This window comes from Caretta caretta, chromosome 10, assembly GCF_965140235.1.
Source record: "Caretta caretta isolate rCarCar2 chromosome 10, rCarCar1.hap1, whole genome shotgun sequence".
Lineage (NCBI taxonomy): Eukaryota > Metazoa > Chordata > Testudines > Cheloniidae > Caretta > Caretta caretta.
Window position 1 is genome coordinate 67,869,962 of NC_134215.1, and position 26,714 is coordinate 67,896,675.

At 36.1% G+C, this 26,714-nt stretch overlaps 1 protein-coding gene across 4 annotated transcripts in view; it reads left to right on the forward strand.

Moving 5' to 3' along the window:
• Positions 1 to 26: 26 nt before the first annotated feature.
• EFL1 (elongation factor like GTPase 1) overlaps positions 27 to 26,714 on the forward strand; it is a 151,694-nt gene continuing 125,006 nt past the window's right edge. Inside the window, exons 1-13 of one of the 4 annotated variants that reach the window (XM_048866714.2) lie at positions 68 to 112; positions 645 to 728; positions 1,273 to 1,375; positions 2,934 to 3,001; positions 3,153 to 3,237; positions 8,431 to 8,564; positions 9,260 to 9,397; positions 10,348 to 10,562; positions 14,839 to 14,962; positions 16,035 to 16,111; positions 16,253 to 16,389; positions 18,074 to 18,196; positions 21,355 to 21,454. In XM_048866714.2, the coding sequence (XP_048722671.2) occupies positions 1,285 to 1,375; positions 2,934 to 3,001; positions 3,153 to 3,237; positions 8,431 to 8,564; positions 9,260 to 9,397; positions 10,348 to 10,562; positions 14,839 to 14,962; positions 16,035 to 16,111; positions 16,253 to 16,389; positions 18,074 to 18,196; positions 21,355 to 21,454 (1,292 nt within the window). In that variant the 5' untranslated portion in view covers positions 68 to 112; positions 645 to 728; positions 1,273 to 1,284. Of the gene's footprint in view, positions 113 to 144; positions 325 to 644; positions 729 to 1,272; positions 1,376 to 2,933; positions 3,002 to 3,152; positions 3,238 to 8,430; positions 8,565 to 9,259; positions 9,398 to 10,347; positions 10,563 to 14,838; positions 14,963 to 16,034; positions 16,112 to 16,252; positions 16,390 to 18,073; positions 18,197 to 21,354; positions 21,455 to 26,714 lie in introns of those variants that run through there. The other 3 variants (XM_048866715.2, XM_075133140.1, XM_048866716.2) reach the window with 3 other exon arrangements.

The window sequence follows — 26,714 nt, forward strand, 5'->3', positions numbered from 1 at the left end:
CTTCCGTAAGTCGTCACAAAGGGGGTGGAGACAAAAGGTGCGCGCAGTCGCAGCGACTTCCGGTCGTGGGCAGTTGGCTGTGCTGTCACGAGGACAGGGGGGGACTCGCGGGGTGAGTGACCAGCCGGGCCCTGTCCTTCACCCGGGGGCCCGGCCTGCGCCCCCTGCCCCCAGTGGAAGAGAGCTGCGGCGTCTCTCAATTGCCTCACACCAGGCTGAGGTCATCTCCGGATCAGCCAGGGTGGGCGGCAGCCGGTGTGTTTAATCCACTCCACCGGCCCTGCCTTCCGGGGTCCCCCCGGCTCTTCATCCTCCACACCCACGGTACAGCGGGCGGGGCCCACGGTCACTCCTGCGGTGGGTGGGCCCGGCCACTCGTAATAGGAGTTGGGGTGTCCCCACGCACACCCGCGCTCCGCTGTGCAGTGTCTTGTCTACCTGGCGGTTGCGTTGCCCCCCTTGCCAGAGGGGTTTGCACGAAAGGGGCACCATTAGTGTGACCTGCAATCGGTTAAACATAAATAAAGATCAAATACCTGTGGGTACTGCACATGTGCTCCCCAAGCCCCGCGACAGCCATTGTGGTTTTACACTGCGCTTTTCCTTCTTTAAAAATGATTTTCTCTACTTTGTTGCTCTGCAAGACGCACATGATGAAGCTTACAAGCATCTAAGCACGTGTTACTTTACTCATGAGCGTTCCCACTGATGCCAATGGGACTACTCGCGTGAGTAAAGTTGCGCGCTTGTTTAATTGTTTGCAGGATCAGGGCTTGCATAACTGTCTAGGGAAACAGTCAAATGTATTATGTATGCAGAGTGCTGTCAAACACACAAAGTAAGCACATTGGAAAAAGAGAGATCCGTGATTCAATTATAGTCACCACAGGAATTGTTTTACCTATTTTTTTAAAGAGTGGTGGCTGCCAAATTTACACTGTCCCTTTAAATTCTGTGTGTGGTTCTGCCCAGTTTAAATGGACAGATTTCCACTGTGTATTTGTTGTATTTATAAACAAATACATGAAAAATGTATAGGATTAAAAACTGAAAATTTGTGTTTGTTTGTAAATCTTTTTGGTATCTGATTTGGAGTGATTGGTGTTATAGAAACATAATTTATTAGCTACCTAAGTACTGCCCATGGATGGGTTTAGGTTTAGTTGATATTTATATATAAACTAAACTATAAATACTTGTGTGTGCATTTAAAAAATTCAGATATTTCTTGAGTTATGATGCTAGTATAAAATGCTTTTTCCTTATTCACAGAAATAGGTAATCATGGTTCTCTCTAGTTTGGAGAAGATGATTGGACTCCAGAAAAAGCCTGCCAGTATCAGGAATATCTGTATACTGGCTCATGTGGACCATGGTAAGAGGGACTTTTTGCTATAAACAGTCATTTAGAGATATGTTCTTATGTGTTCGGATTAAATTGTAAAAGAATATTTCTGTCGTTTTGCTAAAGATAAGTGTTTCAAACCATTGATTTCTCATGTGTTTAAATTCATGGGTTCAGTTCAGGGCTGATTTGACCCTAGGCACAGGGCCACTGATAGTGAGAAGTCCTCCTAGAAGGCACCCTTGCAATCAATGTTCTGTGGTGTTGGTGGGGGCGGTTGACAACATAGCCCTTAAAGTGGACAGTAATGGCCAATAACGGAGCATCTCAACAACTGCTGGGTGGTATGCTATTCATATTCCCCCTCCCCCTTACATAGCTGTCTGTGGAACTCTGGCTGTAACTTAAACCTTTAGTGGAGTGTGAATCTGCTGTAGGGTGCAGCACTGATCCCTGGTGAAAGGTGGTATAAATTGCCCCCCAACCTCACACCGCACTAGTGAGCAGTGGCATTACTTGTGAAAACTGCGCTCATCCATACTATTTGGGGGGGAAAAAAATGAAAGGGAAAGTATAATGCAGTCAAGTGATGTCTCTTCACTCGCTGGGTCAGCGTACATTGAAATCTGAAAAGTCCCTTTCTTCCCTTGGTATAGACTAACTGCCTTGCATTTTTGTGGCGAGGCAGGGTGGCATTAATGGGCATGGGAGGGCTGCTACAATATGTGGCTTTTAAATGTGGGGAGTAGGCTATAGGGGAAAAAAAAAAAACCCTCCCAAGCCACATTGTAATAAAAGTAATCAAAACGTGTGTGTACATGGGACTAGGTTGTGTATGTGCATGCACACATTAAATGATATATATGTTCCAGAAAATGAAGAACTTTGTTTAAAATTGGTTAACGTTACTCAAGTGCACATATGACCAACACAACCATATAAAAGCCAGGAAATCCCTAGTTAAGCCGAAAACTGTGAATTTACCTATCTTGCTTTCACTGCCCACCTAAGTTGTCTTTTCCTGTGGCTTCTACGTAAAACATGGAACTTTGATCATGTGGAATGGTTAGAAATTAATATTTTTTTATTGTTTAGAATGTTTAATTGGTAGTGTGTTGTAGTAAATGGTAGGTGTCTATATAGTGTTTTTTTAGTTTGATTTTTTTTTTTAATTGTGTTGTGCTGGATGATTAATGGAAGAAATATTTTGCTGTTTAAGTGGAAATAATTTGAAATAGTGTTTATTGTTTTGGGAGGTTATTGTTTAATAGTAGTGGTTAATCTTTATTTCCATGTTGTAATGAGGAGTTATGGTTGGGTTTTTGTTGTTGTTGTTTCTTCAACATATTCTTTTGGTCACAGTTAAGGTTGCATGTTTTTTGTGGAGATGTAGATGAGAGGCATATCTTGTCAGAGGCAGATGTAGGTGATATTGAGTAACCATAACTGGTTTTTAATAAAGCATTTTTATTAATTTTTTTAAAGAAACCTGTGTGCCTGTTGATAGTTACTAGGTTGTAACAATATCAAGTTTGATAACCCATTGGTGTGTGTGTATTTAAACAAAGTCACTTATTTTTCTTTAAAGGCAAAACCACTCTAGCTGACTGTCTGATATCTAGCAATGGAATAATCTCCAATCGATTGGCAGGAAAGGTACAGTTATAATCTAATATAATTAATTAGTGTCATTTTTGAGAGTTCCTACAAATTTTCTTCCAGACATACCCTTTCACATTTAAAAGAATAGCTTAGGGAAATATCTGTGTACAAATTTATCACCTCTTTTTGTGCTCTTTTATTTTAGCTGAGATATCTAGACAGTAGAGAAGATGAGCAGATCCGAGGAATTACTATGAAATCTAGTGCTATATCACTGCACTTTGCAAAAGGTAAGGTAGAGAGGCTGCACAAAAATGTACAGACTACTGAGATTTTTTTTTTGCTTTGCTTTTCCTTCTATTAATTATCACTTTCAAGTTTTTTCCTGCAGTTAACTCCTGGATCTGTCCCTTAGGCCTTGGTTCTGCAGAGATTTACATTTTGCAACCTTGTGTTTTTAATCATTCTAATTAAAAAACATAACCACAGTTTTACTTCTGTGTGGTGCACATGCATTTATGAATTCAGTGGGACCCACTTGTGCTTAAAGTTCAGGATGTGAGAAAGTCTTTGGAGGATCAAGGCCTAAATGAGCCAGATGTAGACATTTATGAGTGATAACATCGTATGAACATTGTGCAGCATATCTTTCTTCATCTTGGAGTCTGCTTTACAAGTGAATTGTGGAGGAAAGGATCTTTTTTTCTATAGCTCTTCATGCAAAAATGGCCACTGTATGCAAATATGTAACACATAGCATAAATTTGTTGAAAACTGGTTAAGTGTTCATCACTTAAATCCCCTTTAAAGTTGAAATCTTTGCTCTGCTGAAAGAAAAGGAGTACTTGTGGCACCTTAGAGACTAACAAATGTATTTGAGCATAAGCTTTCGTGAGCTACAGCGAAATACAGACTAATACGGCTGCTACTCTGAAACCTTTCTCTGCTGAGTATTCCAAGAAGAATCATGTGGAGATGAAGTGTCCTTTCACTCCTACATGGTGGAAGCATGTTGATTGGAACAGTATTTGGGAAGTTTCTACCTCTAGTGTAAATGTTCTGTGGATGCCTGGAACTTCAGTTTTCATGCTACCTTTTATTTTAGAGGTGGAACTGATGGGGAGGATGGTTCAGTCTCTGCTCCCAAAGTTGTGGAAACTTTCCATCATACGCACAGAAATAGTTTTTAATTAGCATTTTTTATTTATCTAAGATTGCCGAACTCAGAAATAACATCAGTTTTTTAAATAACTTGGCCACAATTTAGAACAATTAACTTCTTGATAGAATGATCGTAGGCAAATGCAACATTAGTACTATTTGATGGATATACAGAATTTTCCCAGATTGGATAATTAGATTTTATTTCACTAAATTTAGTAAATGGTCACCTGTGCTGAGTAAGTGATGCTGATATCTTAGCATCAGAGAGAGAAATGCTTGTTTTTTGTAGTAAAAACATGCCTACGTCTATTGATATAGAAGAAGTTACTCAAAAAAGTTTTGCCCACATTGATAATACATGAAACTAACCACACATTTCTCAACTGCTGACTCTTGAGAGCAATAGACACGTCATTGGATGAGACCCAAATACCTGCTGTTGCTCTGAGTTTGCTAATATTTGAACTTTCCCTTACCCTCTCCATGCTGTTTTTAGATATTATTCATTACAGTTACATTATTTTCCTTTGTCTCCTGGAATGGAAATGATGATGGGAAAATGTAAGAAGTGGGATTTGTTAAAGTTGGCCTTTGTAAGTGTGTGGGGTGAATTTTTGTACAAACCTGTATTTTGTATTTTCTTTTAAAAAATACTACATTGTAGGATGATCAACTGTTCATTATCTTCCATATTTGTTCCCTGTATATTTTGGTTTTGATGTCTTGTTACTTTAAGTCCAAATGTTCCTATTTTTATTTTTCTAGTCCTCGGCCCTGAAACAATGGCATCAATGAACACCATCTTCTTTTGACCACTTCTCTAAGTACATCTGACTAATTCTGTAATAATTGCACACAGTCCTAATTAGAGTCTGCTATACTCTTATTTCAGGATGTCTGTTTGCCACAATGTTAGTTGTAGGTTTGGATAAGCTAAGTTTGCCCGAGTGCCCTTTCTTCTTTCTCTCCCCCCATCTTTAAGTATGGGAGCGATTGGGCAGAGTAGATTTCTACCAGGCTGATATAGTAGAGCTAACTTTGAGAGATAAAATAAACACATGGGCACTAATAATGTATGTAAGCCTTTCCGTTTTAGTTACATTGTGATTATAAAGTAGTTGAGGGCAATGTGGGGTATACAAGCATTGGAAGACATGGCTAGCTTTATGCTTGAATAGCATTGCCTTGCTTTTATTTTTTTTCCACTATCTTTATGCTCTTTAGCTTTTGTGCTGACATTTAGATTAATTCTTTTATTGCTTCTTTAACACAGAATTGGTTAGATTTTTATAAAACTGCATGCATCTTTTTCATTAGTATTTGTGACATTTTGAAAATAGAAATGTTGAACTCTCCACTTTAATTTCCTATTCAGTTAGGGAGCAGTTTTAAACTAAGCTTTCAGTGTCTCCATGAGGCATTTACTGGTGTCTCTGTAAAACAAGACAACTTTTCTGGGGAAAGTGGGAGACTGTTTATTTCCTTATTTGTGAATGACAACCAGAGAACTTCCAGACTGTGATTATTCTTTCTTCATCTTCCTGGTTTCAGTTTAACCATTTGGTTAAGGTGTTGGGGAATTGGCTCACTTGTGCTTAGATTGTCCATTTTGAAAAGAATAGCCATGAAAGAATTAAAATACATTTCCATGTATGTTGGTGTGAGGTTCCTGGTGTGTTTCCCCCAGCCCAGGAAGGACTAATGCCATGCCCACAATCTGTTCAGGCTCTTCCTTCTGGGCATAGCTTTATTCTTTATCCTAAAACTCATGAAGCTATTTCCCTGCCCAAAGCAGGCTTCTGGGGTCCAGAGGCCTTTCTTCTTGTCTCTGTCATCCCAGCTCTTGGGTTAGCCATAGGGGACCCATTTACTTCCAGCAGCTCCCCTACTCACCTAATCCACTAGTTGGCTTTTATAATCATTGGATTATAGTGATATCAATATTAGTTGGGAGGTAGCTGATCAATCTCAGGTGGGGAGGGCTTAATTCCCCTTAGAGGGCCAACTGTCCTGTGACAGTTGGTTTGAGCATTGTGAGACTTTGTGGATCTGTTACACAAAACCAGCTTTAAGATTAGAGTTTCATATGAAATTTAAAGAATCTCAATGTGTCTAACTCCACAAAACTAATGAAGAAGAATATATGAATTTGGTGCTAGCCTGCTGCAGAATTTGGAAATCTTGTTGGTAATTTTATGGTGTTTTATAGTATTTGAACATTTAGGGTTCTGGCTCAGACTTGTCTTTTTTAAAGTTAGTTAAAAAACAACAATTTTCAATAAGGAAAATTCACTTTTGAATTTGGGATATCATGAGTGAAGCTTATCCCCAGTAGTGATAGCTTCCTGTGTTTTATCTTTACATGCTGCAGTACCTACTGTCTTGACTCAGTTACAGAGAATAATTTTTGTCCCATTAATTATAATTTAATGCAATAATAGTTAATATGCATCACTTTTTATCAAAACATGTTCTTAAATATGCTGTCTGTTCTGTCCTAAACACATTTCTACAATTTTGGCCAAGCTAAAGAACTGGTTAGGAAATTCCTATAATTAAGTCATAGTATGTAAAGAATAAACAGCTAAAAGCCACTGAAACTAATTATGTTTATTTTTTCAAAGTGCAATAAACATTGTTCAGGAGTAAAAGTGATACATAAACCGAATTTTTTTGACTTATCAAGGCATGATGAAGATTCCTGGCTAGCACATCTTGTTTAAGTGGTGTTGGGGCTGTTGTTAGTCTCTCTTGGCTTATTGAGGAGTATTGCATAACTAATTTTGTTGCATACTTGGATGTTGTCTTCAGAGACGCATCTTATGCTGGAGCCACTGTTTTAGAGTGTGAATTTTTCTTGGTTGTTTAGGCATTAGTTGTTTGCTGATGAGTGTGGTTTGGATTTCTTATTTACAAATGTAGATTTGTTTTTTTTTTGTTTTAAATATTTATTTTTTGGTGGTCCTGATTTGTCTTGTGTATATTTTTGCTTTTGAGTGTATTTTCTCTTTCAACACAACTGCAGCTCTTGGGCAAACTCATCTTTCTCCTCCACTTGTCCCATCCAACAGCAGTAGAATGGAGTGGGGAAAGGGTTCACGAGTCCTCAATTAAAAAACATTCTTTCTAGCTCAAGTTAAGTGCACCATTTGTATCAGGGTAAATGTCCTGACTGGGAGATCTGTTAGGCTGTGTGATAATCTCCTAGGAGTTGTAGTAGAGAAGACTTATCCTCCCAAGGTTAGTGTTAGAAGCTTTTCACTTGTGATGTGTAAAATGAAGTTGGACAAAACACTAGTGGTGAACAAACCTATGCTAATGGGGGGATTGGATTAGATGTCATAAGTCTTTATTTCTTTTTTCTACCTAGTAGGTATATTAGAAATGAAAACTGCTGTAACTGGTTAGAATATTCTGCTATATTCTATATTTGTTTTCTTTCAGACTTTATTAAAGGAAGGTATTACAATATTAAATATATTACTATATCTGAAATAAAAATTTGGGTGGCTAGGTATGGAAGTTGTTCAGTGTTCAGGTATATATTTTTAAAGAACAACTTTCAATAGTGAATGAAATCTAAATTTTGTAAAAATAAAGTCTAACAGCATCATGCAAATGTTTTCTTTAAGCTTGAGGAAAACTTCTTTCAACTATTATTATAGAAACATTCCCCTCCAGTGTTTGCAGACGCATTTTAATTTTGTGACTATACATGAAAATTAGAAATTGAAATGTAGTCGACCATATTGTCATTTCTAAGATGAGTAGAGTGCAAAAATGAACAAATGACAGTAGATTTAAAAAATTCTTCCATTTTTAAATAATCTAAAGATATATGCTAGTAATGCAGATAATGAAAATTGTTTTAAAAAATGTAGCTTCTATCTTAAGTGATACTTCAACAATTTATCTTTTAAGAGTAAAGGGTTGACTTTCATGGTGAGCTACTGTTAGTGTCTTTTAAACACAGATTTTAATATGGTTGTTTGGCGATTTGGCTATTGGCATTCCAAAATTGGGTATGCTTTCTCCTGAGCTAGGTGGGGCCAGATTTTCAAAGGTACTTAGTGCCTAAAGATGTAACTAGGCACCAATTGTGATTTGCAAAAGTACCTAAGCAGGAGTCGTTGGGAGTTGAGTTCCTAACCTGCCTAGGCACTTTTGAAAATTCCACCATCTACATTAGTTGTCTAAATATGTTTGACAATCAGGCTCCTGGTGTCCTTGCTAATATTAATGTCTATAGCTAAGTAAGGAACATAGAAACTTTTATAGCAGTCACTTTGTGTATTTAAAAGTAAATTGTTTGATTCTAGGTGATCAGGAGTATCTCATTAATCTAATAGACTCCCCAGGGCATGTGGATTTCTCTTCAGAAGTATCAACTGCTGTCCGACTCTGTGATGGTTGTATCATAGTGCTGGATGCTGTGGAAGGAGTCTGTCCACAGGTGAGATTTTAAAAAATGATTGAGAAAGGATGGAGATGAGACTAAACAAAAATGTTACTGTTTAGCTGTCTTAAATACATTAAACAGAAGAGACATACAAACCAACGGTCAGAATTTCTGTAAAATGCTACTCTCTTTTAATAAATTGTGTATTGCATATGAAGTCTGATTTACTGCTGAGTGATTGAGAGATTAACCATAGAATGTGTTCATGAATATGTGGTTGAGATACTGTTGCCTTGGTGTTGGAGATACAAGTAGATGCTCTCACTGGCAATGGAATATTATTGCACAGAAGAGATAAAAATAAAGGGGAGTATAGAGTGTTTTTTTTTTTTTAAAAGGTTACATATTTTTCTTATTTTAGTGTATTTAAAGAGCAAAATTGTCCAAAATAAAAGAATATCTCTAGTATATTTATTCTCCTATGATTATAAGGTTTTTTTGTAAGAAATGTTTTTAAAATTTACATTGCTATGAAAATGCTTACTATGGCATAATTCTGTAATAACTAACTCCATGTATTTTGGGATACAATCCACGGATGTTTAGAACCAGAAGTCGATAATGTATTTATTTAAATTTTGCTTCTAAACGTAGTGGCTTTTTCTTTAACATTATAAGTATTAATTCTGTGATGTTAGGGTTTCCTTAACTCTTTCCTGCCTTTTTTAACACTTTCTTTCCCCTGCTAGACTCAAGCAGTTCTGCGACAGGCATGGCTAGAAAATATCCGTCCAGTCTTGGTGATTAATAAAATTGATCGTTTGATAGTGGAGCTCAAGTTAACTCCTCAGGAAGCATATTCTCACCTTAAGAATATCTTAGAACAGGTATGAGGCTTTACAGTGTAACATTAAGAGAACACCTTTTGTAGTTTTTTCCCCTTTTTCTCAATGCTCTAATTGCCACTTTCTGCCCTTTTTATTTGGACTAGAAACAGTGCAAACTGTAGTGTGAGATAACCAGTTTTCCCTACCTTCTGATAGTCATGCATTGTTGTCTATTTTAATTAAACCTTTTTAAGAATACATATGATTATTTAATACCTATTCCTCTTTATCTTTCTGGGCATTTATAATGTACACAGCTCTGAAAAGAATATTGAGTTCTTCTCTACAAGTCAGCAGGAGGCATACTAACAGTGTTAATGGCATATCTCAGAGATTTGATCGATACAATACTATTTTTAAAACCCCCTATTTACTGTGTATTTTGAGTTTTTTGGAGGCTGAAATAAGACTATATTTATAATCTCAAAAATACTGACTGCCTGATTTGGGGTTGGAATTGTTAAATAGTTATCTTTAAATATTTAATTATAAATTGATTTCTCATTAATGGTTTGAGAGAACTGTATTTACAGCTATTTCCTTATATGTCATATCTTCCTTTCTGTTTTTATTTATTTTACATATTGGAAATAATAATTCACCATTTCTCATTGTGAAAAAGGATACTTTTTTTTTAAAGCCGAGAACTAAATCACTAAATCCCATTAAGACTAGATATGATTTGTGAAGTATTACAGACATGGGGTGAAATCCTGGTCCCACTGAATTCAATGGGACAACTCCCATTGGCTTCAGTGGGACCAGGATTTCATCCACAGTGTCTATATATAAACTTTTTTGCTAAGCTTAAGCGAACTGCCTTTGGATGTTTAAGCAACAGTCATATGATTAGATAATTGAAATCTTCTTTGTGAAAAGATTTCACAGGTTGGTTGCAGTGTTTTAGAGCACTAACTATAATTTTCTGTGGTTTTACGTATGGTTCCTAGGTTAATGCAATCACTGGAGCTCTTTTCACCTCTAAAGTCTTAGAAGAAAGAGCTGAGAAAGAAACAGAAACTCAAGGGAATTCAGATTCTATACATGGAGATCAAGTTTATGACTGGAGTGCTGGCTTGGAAGATACTGATGATTCACATCTTTATTTCTCGCCAGACCTGGGGAATGTGGTATTTGCCAGTGCAATTGATGGTTGGGGCTTTGGGTAAGTAAATAAGTGTAGGATTTCATTAAAGTGTCATTTACCATATTTAATACTAAGGCAGCTGGAAAATCTTTTGAACTGGTCTAAATACTTTTTAGAGGTAACCATTTTGCATTTTCCTGTACATCCAATGGCATGTGAAAGCTGAATAGTTTTTTTTCCAAAGTTTCAATTCGTGACCTTGAAATAAATCACTATTTTGGTTCTTGACAGTTACAGTTTCGAGGATTTTATGTTCTTCAAAAAATATTTTCTTATACTATGATGTTTAGTTGCTGTCTTTCTTTTAGGTTTCTGCATGCACACAAATTTCATATTTGTTTTCTTGTGACCTTCTATAAAGTTTTTTTTTTTTTTTTTGTATTTCAGCAGATATTTGTAAATCAGATACACAGTGGTGGCAGAGATATTACATTAAATCATAAGAAATCAAGCATTAAACAGCTACAGAAAACATAGAATTCCATATTTCATAGTGTGTTGTTAAGGGCATATGTTTTTTTAATTTCTTTGCTTACGTTCTTAAGTGTCTGTTTTTAGCTTTTTGTTTCAGAAAGGGTAGGTGGGTCGTAATAAAGATTTGTAAACATTCTGATTGTTTACCACAAGGTGGAGTGCTTGTCTTTGTCTTTAACATGTACTTAAAGGGATACAACCCATTAATTTAGGTTCAAATTTTATATTTTTTATTGTTGATTTGACAAAATTAAAATCTGTTTATTTTAAAAAAAAAAAGTTAAATATATCTTGTTCATAAATGTTGGGTGAATGTAATACTTTTTGGTAAAAGTGATGCTATACATGGTCTGATTGGCTAACTTCTTTTTTTGTCACTTCTGTTCCCCTAATAGTTCCTTTGCAGATGGTTTGTATGCAAACATGTCAGAAAATCTATTTATTTTTCTAACACAAAGAGCTAGATGAAAAGAATATGGGAGGACCTCAGTCTTGAGAGTTTGACACTGGTGAAAACTCCCTGATATACTTTCAGGGAGCACTTGTCCTATATCATTCTTGATGTAGGCTTGATTCACACACAGAGAATGGTGTAGAACAAAGTTTATTTGATTTTGAGGGGAAAAGTGTTCATAACAATCATTTATGTGGGAATTTTTAAGGCTAAATTGGATGGAAGTAGTTGAAAGGGGCACTGATTGAGATTGGAGCTGCAATTCATAATGAGCTCAAATTATTTTTTCTCGGACACCGTTTTTGTGTATCGTGGTTTTTTGTGTGTGTGTGCTTTATTTCAAATCAGTTAATGTTTGATATGTAGCTGTAACAAAATAGTATTTCTGTCTAGGAGAAAGTTTGATGGGTTTTTAAGCTTTATTGGTCACGTGACTGGTGATTTAATTAAGTGTGGTAAGGTAGGGAGTTGTGTTGGTCTGTTTTTACTTTAATGTTTACTTTGTATCTGCTGTGGGCTGGTTCTTGTGTGTTTAAAATTTAAGCTGGGGTGCCCAGAGCTTCGGATGTGAAGCTTTTGAAAGACTGAAATCTAAATAAATAATCACAAACTGATTTATTGTTGTTTAAGCTTCCCATGGTAGAAGGATTTAAGAATATGACCTGAGCTCATTTGTGCATTTGATACCTTGGTGTGCTAGAGAGGATAGAGAAGCTTTTTGATTATAATATGGCAGTACAATACAGACATAAGAAAAAGTTTGAAAATAGGCCCAAGTTTTTTTACAAAAAGATAATACAACTCAATGTTAAAATTCCCCACAGGTTAATTTGATGGATTACTAAAATGTAGAAGCTTTTTCCTTCGGTTTTAAGACTTGAAATTCTTAGTGAATTATTTTGGGTTCTCCGTGTACAGGACATTATTTCAGCCAAGGGAGCACTCCAGGAGCTCATGAGTCTTCTGTTGGAATCCTATTTGACTTAAGTCAACTTTTTTCATTCTTGCATCTATATATAAGTAATAGAATAGCTTCTGTTACCCTGTTCTCCGAAGTATACAGTGTCCTACAGCTTAAACAGAACAGTGATGGTGGTGTTTATAGTAGTTTCCTCATGCTGCTTATTCTGTCATTTTTCTGTCATCAGAAAAATGCTTTCCTGTTTTTGCTAAAGTTGGATGAAAACTGTTTGGTCCAAGGGACCATTCCTCTTTCTTGCTTGCTTTCTTGCTTTCTTTCTGCTGGCATGGTCTGGTTTAGTGATGGCAGTGGTAGAATTTCCTTTAAATGAAAAAAGGAGCATTTTCTTCTTAATTAATCTCAGGAGGATCTGTCCAGGCTGCCAGCATGACCATCTGGTGAAATGTGGATCAATGAAGCATTTGCCTTAATCAAGGCAGGTTCTGACTGTTATAGTGTTTTGTGGTACGATTCCTAAGGAGATTCCATGTTTTCATGGTAGAGTAAATGAAGTCATTATATAGTGTTAGCCAGATCCAGTGCAGTGAATGGTTCATCTGCTTTTCTCATCAAGTCCAGGTGTTGAAAGGATGCAGTAAATCTATATACAGCAGTCACTGACATACAACAAATCATGAGGGTTTTTTCCCTTCCAAAGCCTTAGGGTAAGCTGCTGAAAAAGGTACATTTTTGAAATTTTTTTATAGGCATAACTTATATGTTGCTGGCTTGGACAGGTTATTAATGTCTTTTGTTAGGACCGTGAAGTCCTAACTAGAAGCTTTTACAGGTTCCGAAGATAGATTATCAGGTACCAGTGTGGTACAAATATCATTGCTCTAATTTTATACACCTGTATACATTTGTCTGTGTCTCCTCTCTGTATAAAATCTCACTTTTATTTCCTCTCTTTACAAGGGATAATGTACAAACTACAATATGTAGAAATGAAATGTTTTACAATGATTATTTCTATCTCCCTTCTTACTGTTCAAAGAGAAATCTTTTTGGATTGAAAAGATAGCTTTTTGGTGCACAGTGAATCAAATTAGAAGTCAATTAGCAAGACTTGTTTGACTCAAAATAGATATATCCTCCTTGTTTGAATATACTGGATAATTAAGTCATATAAATACCAAGAAAAACTGCCAAAAGTGTCATGTAAAAAGATTTATTTTATAAAATATAACATACTTTGCTTTTGGCCTTTTTCCATGAATGTATTTTTAGTATGGTCAGACAGTACAATAGTAGTGTGTATTTTAAAAATTTGGAAGCATATTCCATAAGTGCCAAAAGCGATATTGAAGAATATATGATCATGAAATCTATACTTAAAGAGAGATGTTTTCGTTTTATGGCTGACACAGCTTAACAAGATTTACATAGATCTTCCTGTGAGTATATTACTCAGGTGATCTATGATCTGTAGTAGCTATTCATTGATTTCTGGGTGGGAGTTAGGCCATTTAGGGCTAACATCTTAAGATCTACCTGTCTGAAAGAGTGCCTCTATTCCCTTTTGATATTACTGTACTGCAGAGATATTACTCCTCTGCAGTCCCGTTAAGCAGAGGAGCCCAAGCTGGAGACTTCACAAAATAAAAGAAAGGGAATTGCTGGTAGTGTTCTCAGCAAGGGGGTTTTAGAACTCACTCTCTTCCCTTGGTCTGATATAGCCTGCATTTGTTGTCTTTCAGTGTCCACTGTAAAGCCCATTTATTCTCCCTTGCTGTTGAAACCATGTGAGGAACCATTATGCAGGTGTTAGGGTTTTTATTTAATTCTTTCTTTTTCCCTTGATATTGATGTGTATGGGAGTTGGGAGGAATTTTTGGAGTAGTTACAGCAGCTAATAGATTTGTTAAATTGTATCTATAAATGTTGGCAAAGTCACGGGGAGCTGTGGATACGCATTCTTTCTTTTTTTGTGTATATATAAAAATAATCAGTAGCATATCATAATCCTCACATGGCTTTAGGTTTTAAGTTTGCGATTCTGGTCACGGACCTAATTAAAAAACAACATGGTCCTCTCCGCAGAATGAATTTGAAATTCCTGACTTAATATGAATAATAATTTATGTTGTGTCCTGTCACGTTGCAAGACATTATACAAACATCAGTTACTTTAGTTAGGATACAGATTCAGACTTCAAGTTGGCCTTTATGTAAAAAAAAAAAAAAAAAAAAAATGTTCAAACTAATACAGATGTATGTTAAATATTGTTATTTTTAAAATTAAGTGTCCTGAACTAAAGAGAAAACAGTAGAAACTGTGGGGGTAAAATAGGGATGCAAGACTACTTAGATATGAATATCACATAAGTTGACACAGGCTTACATTGATAAGTGTAATGTTGTGCATACCAATTTGTATCAAGATAGATTTTTCTTTCTTTTAGCATTGAGCATTTTGCAAAACTGTATAGCCAAAAGATTGGAATCAAACATGGAGTACTTTTGAAGACCTTGTGGGGAGATTATTATCTAAATGCAAAGGCAAAGAAGATAATGAAGGGTGACCAGGTAATATTGCTGGGATACATGTTACTTTGAAGCTCCTTGTTGACCTTTTATAATTTCTTTCCAACAAATAAAAGGTTTTCTGTCAAATATCCATGGGTAATACATTATTTGAGCTGTAGCCTGATAGTCTCTAATTCCATTCCTCACAGTATGGCATGAAAATTCTGCCATCAATATTTTTTAAAATTCATATTGCATAAATAGAAGTAATAGCCTCTCATTCATTGGGGCGGCTTTGCCTCAGGAGATTGGTGGTGAATCTGGCTATTGGAGGGATTATTCTTGCACAAAGGAACCCTCAGATATCTTAGAGCCAGCATAACCCCTCCTACATGCCTCATTTCCATGCCCAACATACAGGGCATACCAGCAGCCAGGCATCAGGGTACAGAGATGCTAGCCATGCTTCTATAATGAAAGATGAGAGCTGGTAGGAGAGGAAGGGTGTGTAGGAGCCACTAAGGCAGTTCTATGCTATTTGTGGAGTCTTCCAGCTTTAGAGCAGTTTTGCTCCAGGAAAGCATCATAAACGTACCCTCCCAGACTAGAGATTATTGCCTCATTAGTCACTCCATTGCTTCATGGAGTGAATATGGTATTTTTAGCCTATGAAGACCATGGCTGGGAATCTTCAGTTCTCTTGTATGAAGTATTAAACCACTATTAAACCTGGGAGAGCAGAGCAGTTTCTCTCCCTCTTCATTTAACATAGTTTTTCTTCTGTCTGTAGAAGTGAGAATTAATACTTATTAAGTATAACCAGACTCAGGACAGGCATGATCAGTATTGATAAGTCTCTCATTAAAAATTAAACCTTTTGTCCTTTGACTTTGTGATGGCATGTGGTCCAATAATTTACTCCATCCAAATTTGATTAGGGCTGTTGATTAACCTCACTTTATATACAGACAGATTAACAACAGATTTAATCTAATATGACTAGTTTTAAACACTACTTATGGAGGTTTGTAGTTTAATCATACAGACCTATTCATTGTGAAACTGATCAATGCTAAGCTATCGGCTATGTAATGTTTATTCAAGCTGCTAAATACTGTGTGTGCTCTTCTAGTCAAAAGGAAAGAAACCTCTGTTCGTGCAATTGGTGTTGGACAACATCTGGAGTCTATATGAAGCTGTTCTGAAAAGGTAGGAGAAGTCCCAATGTTCTCTTTGAATCCTTTTCACATGCTTTTTGCAGAGATGAAGATTCTTGAAATATTCTGATTATCACAATCAAATACTGTAGATGCTTGTGACACGTCATTCTGCTGCTGTTTTTTTCCATAGAGACAAAGAGAAAATAGATAAAATTGTCACCTCTTTGGGATTGAAAATTGGTGCACGTGAGTCACATCATGCGGATCCTAAAGTTCATCTCAATGCCATTTGCAGTCAATGGTTACCCATATCCCAGGCAGTGCTCTGTATCCTTAAGAAAAAAGCTATTTGGTTGTTTACCAGCAGTTCTTAGACTTCAAAGGGTTACCTATGTATTTTTGTATAATTTGTGTAAAATGTTTTTTTAGAAAAAGGTATCACCTAGAAATCTAGTTTTATACATCTTTGTCTTTTTAACTAGTATAGTGGTTCTCAGACTTTTGTACTGGTGACCCCTTTCAGATAGCAAGCCTCTGAGTGCAATCCCCCTTGTAAATTAAAAACACTGTTTTTATATATTTAACACCATTATAAATGCTGGATGCAAAGCGGGGTTTGGGGTGGAGGCTGATAGCTCGTGACCCCCCCATGTAATAACCTCACAACCCACTGAGGGGTCCTGACCACCAGTCTGAGAACCCCTGAACTAATATATGTGATTATAAAAATGTAGTTGAAGGCATTCTCCCTCCCATCCCCTTCTTCCAAGATAGCTGTTCTTTATAGTTTTTCTCTTGAGCACCTGCACAAGGGGAGAAGGAAACTGCACTGTAGTTAACTCTTTGTTTAATGGGCCCAGATAGTTTTCCTGCACCTATCACAACATGGAATATGATTTGTACCAGAATCACTGCACACTGGGAAATAATTTGTAAGGGTGCCCACTGTATATCGAACAGTTGACTGTAATTATTTGAAAAGAAGCTAATAAGTTAATCAAGCTGGTGTTTATGTTAAAAAAAAAAAAAGTCATTTTTTTCCAAAAAGAGATCATGTTTAGCCATATTTTGCAAGTTAAACACTTTTGCTTTCTGATGCTGGGAGGACTTACTGATGTCAAAAGTTGCTCCAGTCTTCCAAGAACTTGTTTCAGTGGTTATTCTGTTGGCAAGGGAGGATGTCTTGGGACTGCAATAAATTCCTGTTAGTTTCATCTAATAATTTAGTCTACTTTATCAGTTCAATACCCTCTTAATTCTTTCTTTTCCTGTTACTTTTTTCTAGTAAGCTGCATTTTTGTCAAGTCACTTTGTAGATCTTGTCCATTAATTATCCATATAAAATTTTTCTAAATTCTGTATCTGTTGTGGACTAGTTAGTGAGGCATGTGAACATGGCATCTCTCTGCATGGAGTCATCTTTCCCTGCATGTCTTCCATTTCTGATTCATCTTCTCACCAGGGTTACACTCCATATCAATTCTAGTTTCAATTCTATTTTGTCACCACTGGAAGTGGTTTTGTTCCTTTGTAATCTGATGTTTGCTGATATACTCCTAATGAATTTAAAAAAATCTTACCTGTTATGTTTTCAGTCTGTTTCCCTTATTGATAAAATGATTGAGATTTAAATTTAAAGCAGTTTATACTATCCAAATAAGTATACTGATTGACCTATTTTCTCTGTTCTAATATTCAGTGACATAAAAGTACTTAATCTCTGATTTCCACCATCTTGGTGTTCCTGCATGTATGCGTACATTTAAAAGAAATAATGTTATGAAGTTTTTTGAGGTTGGATGGGCTTACAATATGCTTCTATTTTGTAGTTTATTTGATCATAAATATATATATTTTAAAAAGTCTTTTTTTGAAGGATTACTACATTGGCAGTTGGTGCACACAAATGGTAACATTTTTGATAAATACAATATCTGATGCATATACCTAATTTCTAGTTAATAAAGAACCGTATATGAAGTTTCTGTACATCCTTAACAATGTGCTTTAGCTATGGTGTGTAGTAAACTTCCCAGTCCTCTTGATATTACTGTTGAGAGGGTAGAGAAGTTGATGTGTGTTGGAGCTAGAACTTTTGATTCTCTACCCCCAGAAACTCAAGAACTGAAAAAGGGTAAGTAAATGTTCTCTCAACAGCTTGAAAATGTCAGGTTTTTTTTAAATGCACTCACCATATCTGTCTTTAAGTATCTGTATAACCTCTGCTTTGCCACTGTCATTTAGTGTACATGCTGTCGTTCACCAGATCTTTGATTATGCTGTGCTAGAGTATTAGGCGTCTTATTTTATTGTTCAGTATGTTTTTGAGACCTTGTGTATTGCATGGCTTTTCGACCCCCTCAGGTTGCAAATACAATATATTGATGGCTTGAAATTATGTGTACAGGGTTTTGAGAGAAGGGTAGGAGGTAAGCATTGTCTCCTGTTGTCTAGAACTAAATGCAAATGTAATGGAGAGGGAATTGACTGCTATACCAAGTTAAATATATAGTCACTAGGTGTTGTGACGGGGTCAGGCCAGATGGCTACAGGAAAGTGATAGAAAGCAGATATATTAGCCCCAGGTTAAGTAGGTCCCTTTTCCCTGGATAAGGTAACAGGGAAGGTTCCAGAACAATCAGGAACTTTCCAGAAACAATTAAGGCAGACAGTCTGATTAGAACACCTGCGGCCAATCGAGAAGCTACTAGAATCAGTTAAGACAGGCAGGCTAATCAGGGCACCTGGGTTTAAAAAGGAGCTCGCTTCAGTTTGTGGGGTGCGTGCGAGGAGCTGGGAGCAAGAGGCACAAGAAGCTGAGAGTGAGAAGGCATACTCCTGGAAGACTGAGAGGTACAAGCATTATAAGACATCAGGAGGAAGGTCCTGTGGTGAGAATAAAGAAGGTGTTGAGAGGAGGCCATGGGGAAGTAGCCCAGGGAGTTGTAGCTGTCACACAGGTGTTACAAGCGCCACTGTAGACAGCTGCAATCCACAGGGCCCTGGACTGGAATGCAGAGTAGAGGGCAGGTCCGGGTTCCCCCCATCCCTCCATCCAACCAACTCCCTAGTTGATACCAGAGGAGTTGACCTGGACTGTGGGTTCCACCAGAAGGGAAGGTCTCTGGCCTGTTCCCCGATCCACTAGGTGGATCAGCAGAGACTGCTGGGATTGTTCTTTTTTCTTTTCCCCATGCTGGCAAGTGATGAGGCTAACTGAGTGAATGGCAATTTTGAGCCACGAAAGTGGCCAAACTGAGGGCTGCCGTGAACCTCTGAGGTGAGCAAATCCGCCAATAAGCGCAGAACCCACCAAGGCAGAGGAGGAACTTTGTCACAACGTTTAAACTTGGATCTGATGTTTATAGGTATATTGATCAGCTATGCCCATTTGATGTTATCATAGTGTAAAAATCATGTTCAGTTGAATTGGCTGTGTCTTTAAATAACCTTTAATTCTGTGTTAGAACAAATTAGTCTGGCGTACCCTAGCAATGTGTGGAAAGGTAGTCTAGCAGGCTCATGTTCACCTATTTCCATGGGAAACTGTTGTTCGTAACAAAGAAAGCTGTTCCGTTGAGTCTGTACAGGCAGTAACTTCATCGTAGAAAGCTTGAAGATAGCATTAAGAATTTAAACCATGATTACATATGGATTTATTATTGAGAAAATGCTTCATTATTTATTTTAAAAATAGTGTAGAAATTAATTCTGGCATTTGAATGGGGAAGCCTTTTTTGTACTGAGTGTTGCAGATGTCCATTAAGAATAGTTATGACTTATCTGTATAGGAGAACATTTGATCAGTTAATAGTTGTCAGTTCTAGGTTTTCAATAGAAAACATCTTATTTTCCCCCTACATTCTAGTAATCCTAAAGAAAATGTAATCAGATTTTTCAGCTTTCTGTAGGAAAGGATATAATCAAATAGGAAACCACACATTTTTGGGTTGTGTGAAAAGTTTGATTTGCATTGGATCCATGTTTATTACAGAATACGATTGTAATACAATTTAATAAAAAAGATCCCCTCTGTTCGGCTTCAGGAAGTATTCCAGGAGAACTAACAATAGAGGGAAGATATATGTTTAAAATGCTAATAATGGCTCAAAGTATATATCTGAACATTGGCTACCAAAATATTTACATAACTTCATTTCTATAGTGAAGACATTATGTTTGAGAGAACTTCAAGGGATGAGAGAACTCCATGGGGATGGAGCTTATCATTGTCCAATTGACAGTCCTTCGGTTTTGTTTTCTCAACTAGTGGGAACTGTTTAACGCATTCCTTAATGAAGCAAGACAATCAAATATATTGACCTCCATAAGCCACATTGAAAATTATGGCAATAAAAGTTAATCAGAGGAAATCTCCTCCTTGTTATGTCTCTTGATTGTTTTCAGTTATGAAAATACAATTGTATTCCTAGCTATTTTAGTGAGTGTCTTATTGCTTCATAGTAATAGTCCTGTAGGTTGTTTGGCCAAATAATTTACAGGGTGTTTTCTGACTATATCAGGTCAAGAGAAGAGTTAGTTTTCCATGTTTATAAGTTGGTCAGAGGAATTTGTTATTTTGTTTACCATTTGACATTGTTTTTTACCAGTTAAAGAAAAATTATTGTAGATATACAAAATGTGCTCAGAGATGTAGAAAAATAAACGTAAAGGCATTTGTAGTGTCATGGAACTCATTTACAATGGTCTCAAAAGTACAGAATTTGAAAAGAGGGAAATAACATACAAACACCTCGTATTGAGGTTTTAGGTCAGTCATCCTGCAAGGAGCTCCATGTTTGCTGGACTCCCATTAAAATCAGTGGAGATTCATGCAGACACTGACATCCAGTTCATTTATAGCTACTTGGAGGACCATGGCCTTACTTTTGAAAGAAATAAAAGAACTTGAGACAGTACGTTAGATGGTTCCGCATTCTACTGTTAAATTGTGCCTTCTTTTTCAGTCGAATCTAAACCAACGTCCTAAATGTTATTTTGATATTTTAAGATTATTTCATTTTATTTGAGTGTTTGTAACTTGTCATCCATTACTCAGAATTTTCATTTTCACAGATTTTCTCCCCTTCTGATTTCATGTTGTGGAACAGACTTGAAGGTATAAGCAAACTTATTGAATATTAATGCTAAATCAGTGTCCCCTGCTCCTGTTAATTTACCCTTTGACATGTTCTATACAAAACAGAAAGAAAAAGTATGTATAAAAAAAATAGACATCTTTATCCACAGTTTTGGAAAATTGCGTCATCATTTCCTTTCACATTTGTTTAGTGTTCATTAAATGCAGCAGTGAAGACACAGCCCCTGTCATTGTCTTTGTTTCCAAAATGTTTGCAATTGACGCTAAAACATTACCACGCAACAAACCAAGGTAAGAAAAATGTGCCACTCGGCCATCATCCACGTTGATAACACTAGACACCTCCAACTAAGGTTCCATCACTCCAATGTAACTAAGTTATAATGAAAGTTTTGATAGATTGCTTTTGGTGTAAGGAAGTTATTCATTATTCTTTGAAATAATATCAAGTGGTTTAAACAAGGAGAAGGAGCACTAAATAAATTTAAGACTGACTCTTTTGCTTCATGTTTCATTTTGAAAATTTAGTGTACATGTTGAAGATTAATTTAAATCTTTTGTCAAAATCTAAAAAGCACTCTTATTATTTGGAAAACAGCATTATTACTCAAAAGCCCATCACGATACCTGTATTGCTCATTATTATTCAAAGATCACTGTTTGGTAACATGTTTCTCTGACACCCTTTTGTTGTGACAGTGGAGTGCTTTAGATGAAACGGACTCAAATAATTTATCAGATTCTATTAAGAGGAACTACATTTCCTTGAGACATTCATAATAATGGGATTAGTTGTAACCTTTTAATCTCTGTAAATCTCTAGGGCATTTTAAATAGTTTACAACTCTATTAAGTAGCCTCTTCACATCTGTATCATTGTGAATACTAGGACTGCTTTTTTCAGAATGAATGAATATAGATGTGGAAAAGCATTTAAGAAAATACTTGTCTTCTTACTATATTAGATCTTTGCCTATTACTGTTTCACTTAGTCTTCATATGCTGAAACTTGCTTACTTAATGGAATTTGGTGTGGCTTATTGCCATATTTAATGTTTGAAAATTAGGACTACTATCTCTATAGTTTTTACACACAGACAATTCATTGATGCTAAAATCTCACATGAATTTTCTTTCCTTTATATTGTGATCTAACAAAATCTTCTAGACAACATTTTAAGTCTTTTTATATTTTCTGAATGTTTTATGGTATATTTTGCTAGTTGGAGATTATTTTAAATCTGCATTTGAGTCTGAATTGGCAATGAAATTGTTTGTGTAACCACAGTTTTGTAATTCTTTAATTAAATATTTTTATTTTCTCCACATGTTCATTTGTAAACACTGATAAAGAATTCAGTACACAGTTTTGTAATTTACAATCTCTACATTTTCATTTTTTGCCCTATCCAGCCTAAAAAAAGAGGTATAATAGCAGTGAATTAAGCAAACCATTTTTCTCTTGTCATATTTATTTTTCAAGGAGGCCCTAAAAACTTCAGTTTGATCATAAGGTTAACTATTTCTAAATGTGTTTTGCATTTCTAACATTGTGAAATGCAGAAACATCACAGTTGTAATATATAGTATTTGAATGATCATTTTAATATATTCCATTCAGCTTTAGACTTAATATAGCTATAGATTTAATATAGTTACCTGGATATTATGCAAAAAAGATTTGTTTATGATCGACTGCTGAGAGTTTCGGAACTTTGTAAGAAAAAAATACTTGGTTTTAAGCTGTAATTTTGGTTGTGAGAATACCAATTAGCACAATTACATTTAAACTGATTACACAGTTGATTTTTCGAGAACTCAAATGCTTAATTGCCAAAATAACCTCCAGATGAAGGCAATATAAAATCTTCCCTTTCCAGCACACAGATACATTTCCTTTCCTGAAAATAGATACATTTTCTGAAACAAGTTTGAGATGAGATGTTTGACTACATTTTTAAAATGAATTATTGGCTGGTGATGTGCAAAGAGAGCTATGCTATTAGCTTCTTCTGTTTTTTCAGTTATTATGCTTATACAGTATTTTCCTTTAGATTATGTCGATTTGAATAGTCATTCACAAATGGGAATGATGCATTGGATTTATGGAGAATGAATTTGAACACTAGATGGTGCTGTTCTGTTTATTATTTCATATGGTACAAATCATATCTAGTGTATGTTTTTTTCATATCTGTGATGTAATTTACCAACTTTGTCGTCTTCTTAGTCTTTTAATTAACATTCATTGTGGCTATTTTTTCTTCCATTCCATGAGAAGGCACCTTTCTCAGCCTGCTTTACAAATATAGCCCACACACTATGTAGAGTCCAAACCTTAGATATTTTCTCCCTAGTGAGCCAATTGTGCTACTCCAATATCTGAGTGGAATAATTAGAAAGAAGAGCCCACTTTCACAGCAGGATCAAAACCTGTTTACGAAATGAGGGTGTTTCAGACAAATGCTGTCAGCTTTTACGCAAGCGGATCACAAAAGGCTAAAACCTTAATAAGCTAGTTTTAATTTCAAATTTCTGACCAAAATTATATGGTAATAATTGTCAGTCCTATGCTCTAAGTGGAATCTGGGCTCCTAAAAAACAGATTGCGTTTGATATTGACTTTGCAAAGCTAATGGATTCCTCAGACGCCAGCATTCATCTATGTTCTTCTTCCCCTTACTTCTTCCACTGCTCATTAGAATTCACTCTTAACCTCCTACCCCCATTCTCCCTGGGTATTCGGCCTACATTTTCTTTTGTCTGTTTTACCCTCCTTAGCCATTCATCTCCCTCCTTGATGCTTTACATGTTTCAGATATTTGTAGACACTTGTATCCAACTTTTTATTCTTTAGGATATGTATTTTTTTTAAAAAGTCATGTTTCCAAAACAAACCCATCTGCCTTTTAATGAATGATTTGTAACATGATGACATGCATGACTGACTGTAGTTTGTGAAAATGGCACTTACGTGCAAAATATATTTGCAAAATTTTAATGTTTGTTGCATTTTCTCTTCAGTTGAATAAATTCTGCTAGTATTAGTTGAATACACGTAGTCACAAATAGGATTACGCTTTTCCACTCTGGTAGGTATTTTGAAACATAAATCCATAGTTCTGAGTATCACTGACCTGCTTTGAAAAACCTCTAACAATGCATCTGTGCTGAGTAAGCTACTTCCATAAATCTGGAGAAACCTGCATCTATCTGGCAGTTTTTAAGTAATGTATTATTGGTGCAGAAACCCTCTGATCTAATCTTTTTTTGGTATCTGGATTATTTCATCAAAAGTTAAGGTTTCAGAACTTTCATCAAAATCAGGTGTTAGTTGTAATTGACTTCTTCCTGGAAGACTTTAGATATATTCATGATTGTGAAGATTTAAAAAAAAGTGTTCCCCGCATTTTCAATACATTTAAAAGACTTAATGCCTCATGTTTTCATATTCACATCCAAAGTATTTTAATAGATGATTAGCTTTAACGAGCCAATTAAAGTGTTTAACTTGGTTGATAATTGAATAGTATCGTTAAATTACACTTTTGTTTTTGCCAAGACTTCTTCTCATTATCAAAACCATAGAGGTTTAGTGATTAGACAGTTCTATTAATTTCACATTGAAATAATGATCTGATTAAACACTGAATGCCATTATGAAAGTCAGTGACTTAGCCAATTATAAATTCTTTTGTATTTAGTCTTCGAGTTTAAAGCTAAACAATTCCTAAACAATCCACAAATATATGCGATTCATTTTTTAAAGAGAAAAAATACCTCAGTGAAGCAAAGTATGGTCCTTATTAAAAAAAAATTAATTTTGCAGAGAGAGATTTGAAAGTGTGTTTGTAATTACAGCAGTCATTGTGTTCTATATACATAGTTAACAGCAAAAATAGCTGTAAGGCAGTACTAACTGCAAGATCAAGAATTCCAGAAAGTTGCTCCAGCTATCTTAACTTGGCCACAGTGCACACAGTTTCTTCTGTGGCCATGACAGTTCCCCAGAGTGGGGGAAGGGTTATGTGCATAAGTTCTGTAGAGGGTGGAGGGGAGACAATTTGCAATCTCTTGCCATCCGCTTTTCCTCCTGGCCTGCCCCAGTCTCTAATTCCCTGCTCCCTGTACTAACTCCAGTACCAGGTGGAGAAGGCTCTTCTGGGTTTGGGGTACAACAGTGCTTCGGGGTGGTTAACCTTCCCATCCTGTGCAGACGGGGAGTGATTAACATGGAGAGGACAGGGCCTTGCTCAACAATAGGAAGAAACGGGGATGGGGAAATACTTTTAGATCTTTTAAATAAAAATTAATATCTAGAAATAAGCATTGAAATTAATCTGTTAGGGCATTAGTTATAATAACAAAACCAAACTGAAATAATAAATTGAAGAAACTAAATAAATTAGAACAGGATTTATACAGGCTGGAAATAGATTAGACTAATTTGGGTGTCCATCTCCCTTCCAAGGAAGGTTTGTTCCCTGCTCAACACTTTGTGATGGCTTTGTCCTGTGTGGGTAAACTTCAAAGCAAAAAATTGTATTTTTTTTTTCATGACTGTTGGGTTCTCATATAACAGAATATTCCTACTCCTATAAATTCTGTATAATTTCAGAATAGGAGATAATTAAATTTTGAATCTGGGAATTAGCAATGGACGTGGCAGGTTAGTCCGTGGAGAGGCTCAGCCTGTTAAGGAACCTATTGATAGTGTATTGTAAGTGAGCAACCAGTTGTCCACAGCTAGTGACATGTAATTGCCCTGAATTGCTTTCTGGGATGACACTTCCTATTTTTTTCTTTGCTGTAAAATCAGCAACTGGAAAAAAAGGTGTCAGGTCTGGGAGATGAGCATCTACTGTATTTTGCCTGCATATCTATCATAAACAACTGCATTTAGTAGTTTAGAACTTCAAGGTAAATGTGCTTTGTTCTACAACTTGGCATGACTTGGGCATAAAAGTGATGATTATTCTTGGCTCAGCTTTGTCATAAGTCTGCTCTATAACATTCAGTCCTAAATTCTTAAAAAGGCAAGAAGGAGAAGAGAGAGGAGGCGGACCCTTCTTTATGAGAGGAATATGGCTATTCGAACATACATGAATGGTTGGACATTTTTTCTTGTTTGGGCCGCAGAAATTTTTTACTATAGTAAAGGGTAGGTGGATGACCGATAAGAAGCCATGAAACTGAAGAAAAGCATGTTTGTGCCTAGTAGAGAAGAAGAAGAAGAAAACAGTAGTTCATCAGAGTGAAAATATTATTGCATTGTGGAAGGTCACTGTCAATGTAGGTTACCTACTAGGCATCTGTCTCACACAGTAGACTTGTCTAATTTTGTAACCTCATGGGTTTTTTTAAAGTCACATTACATTCATTCATGAAACTGTTTTCTGGGCCAACCACTGCTTTTTTTTTTTTTTTTTTTTCATTACCTGCTTCATTTTTTAGCTTGTGAACTCCCCATCATAAACCAGATTAGAGTCTCAGTGCCAAGAAAGTAGTACTGAATACTAATTTCATAAACCTGAAGTATAAGGAGAGCATT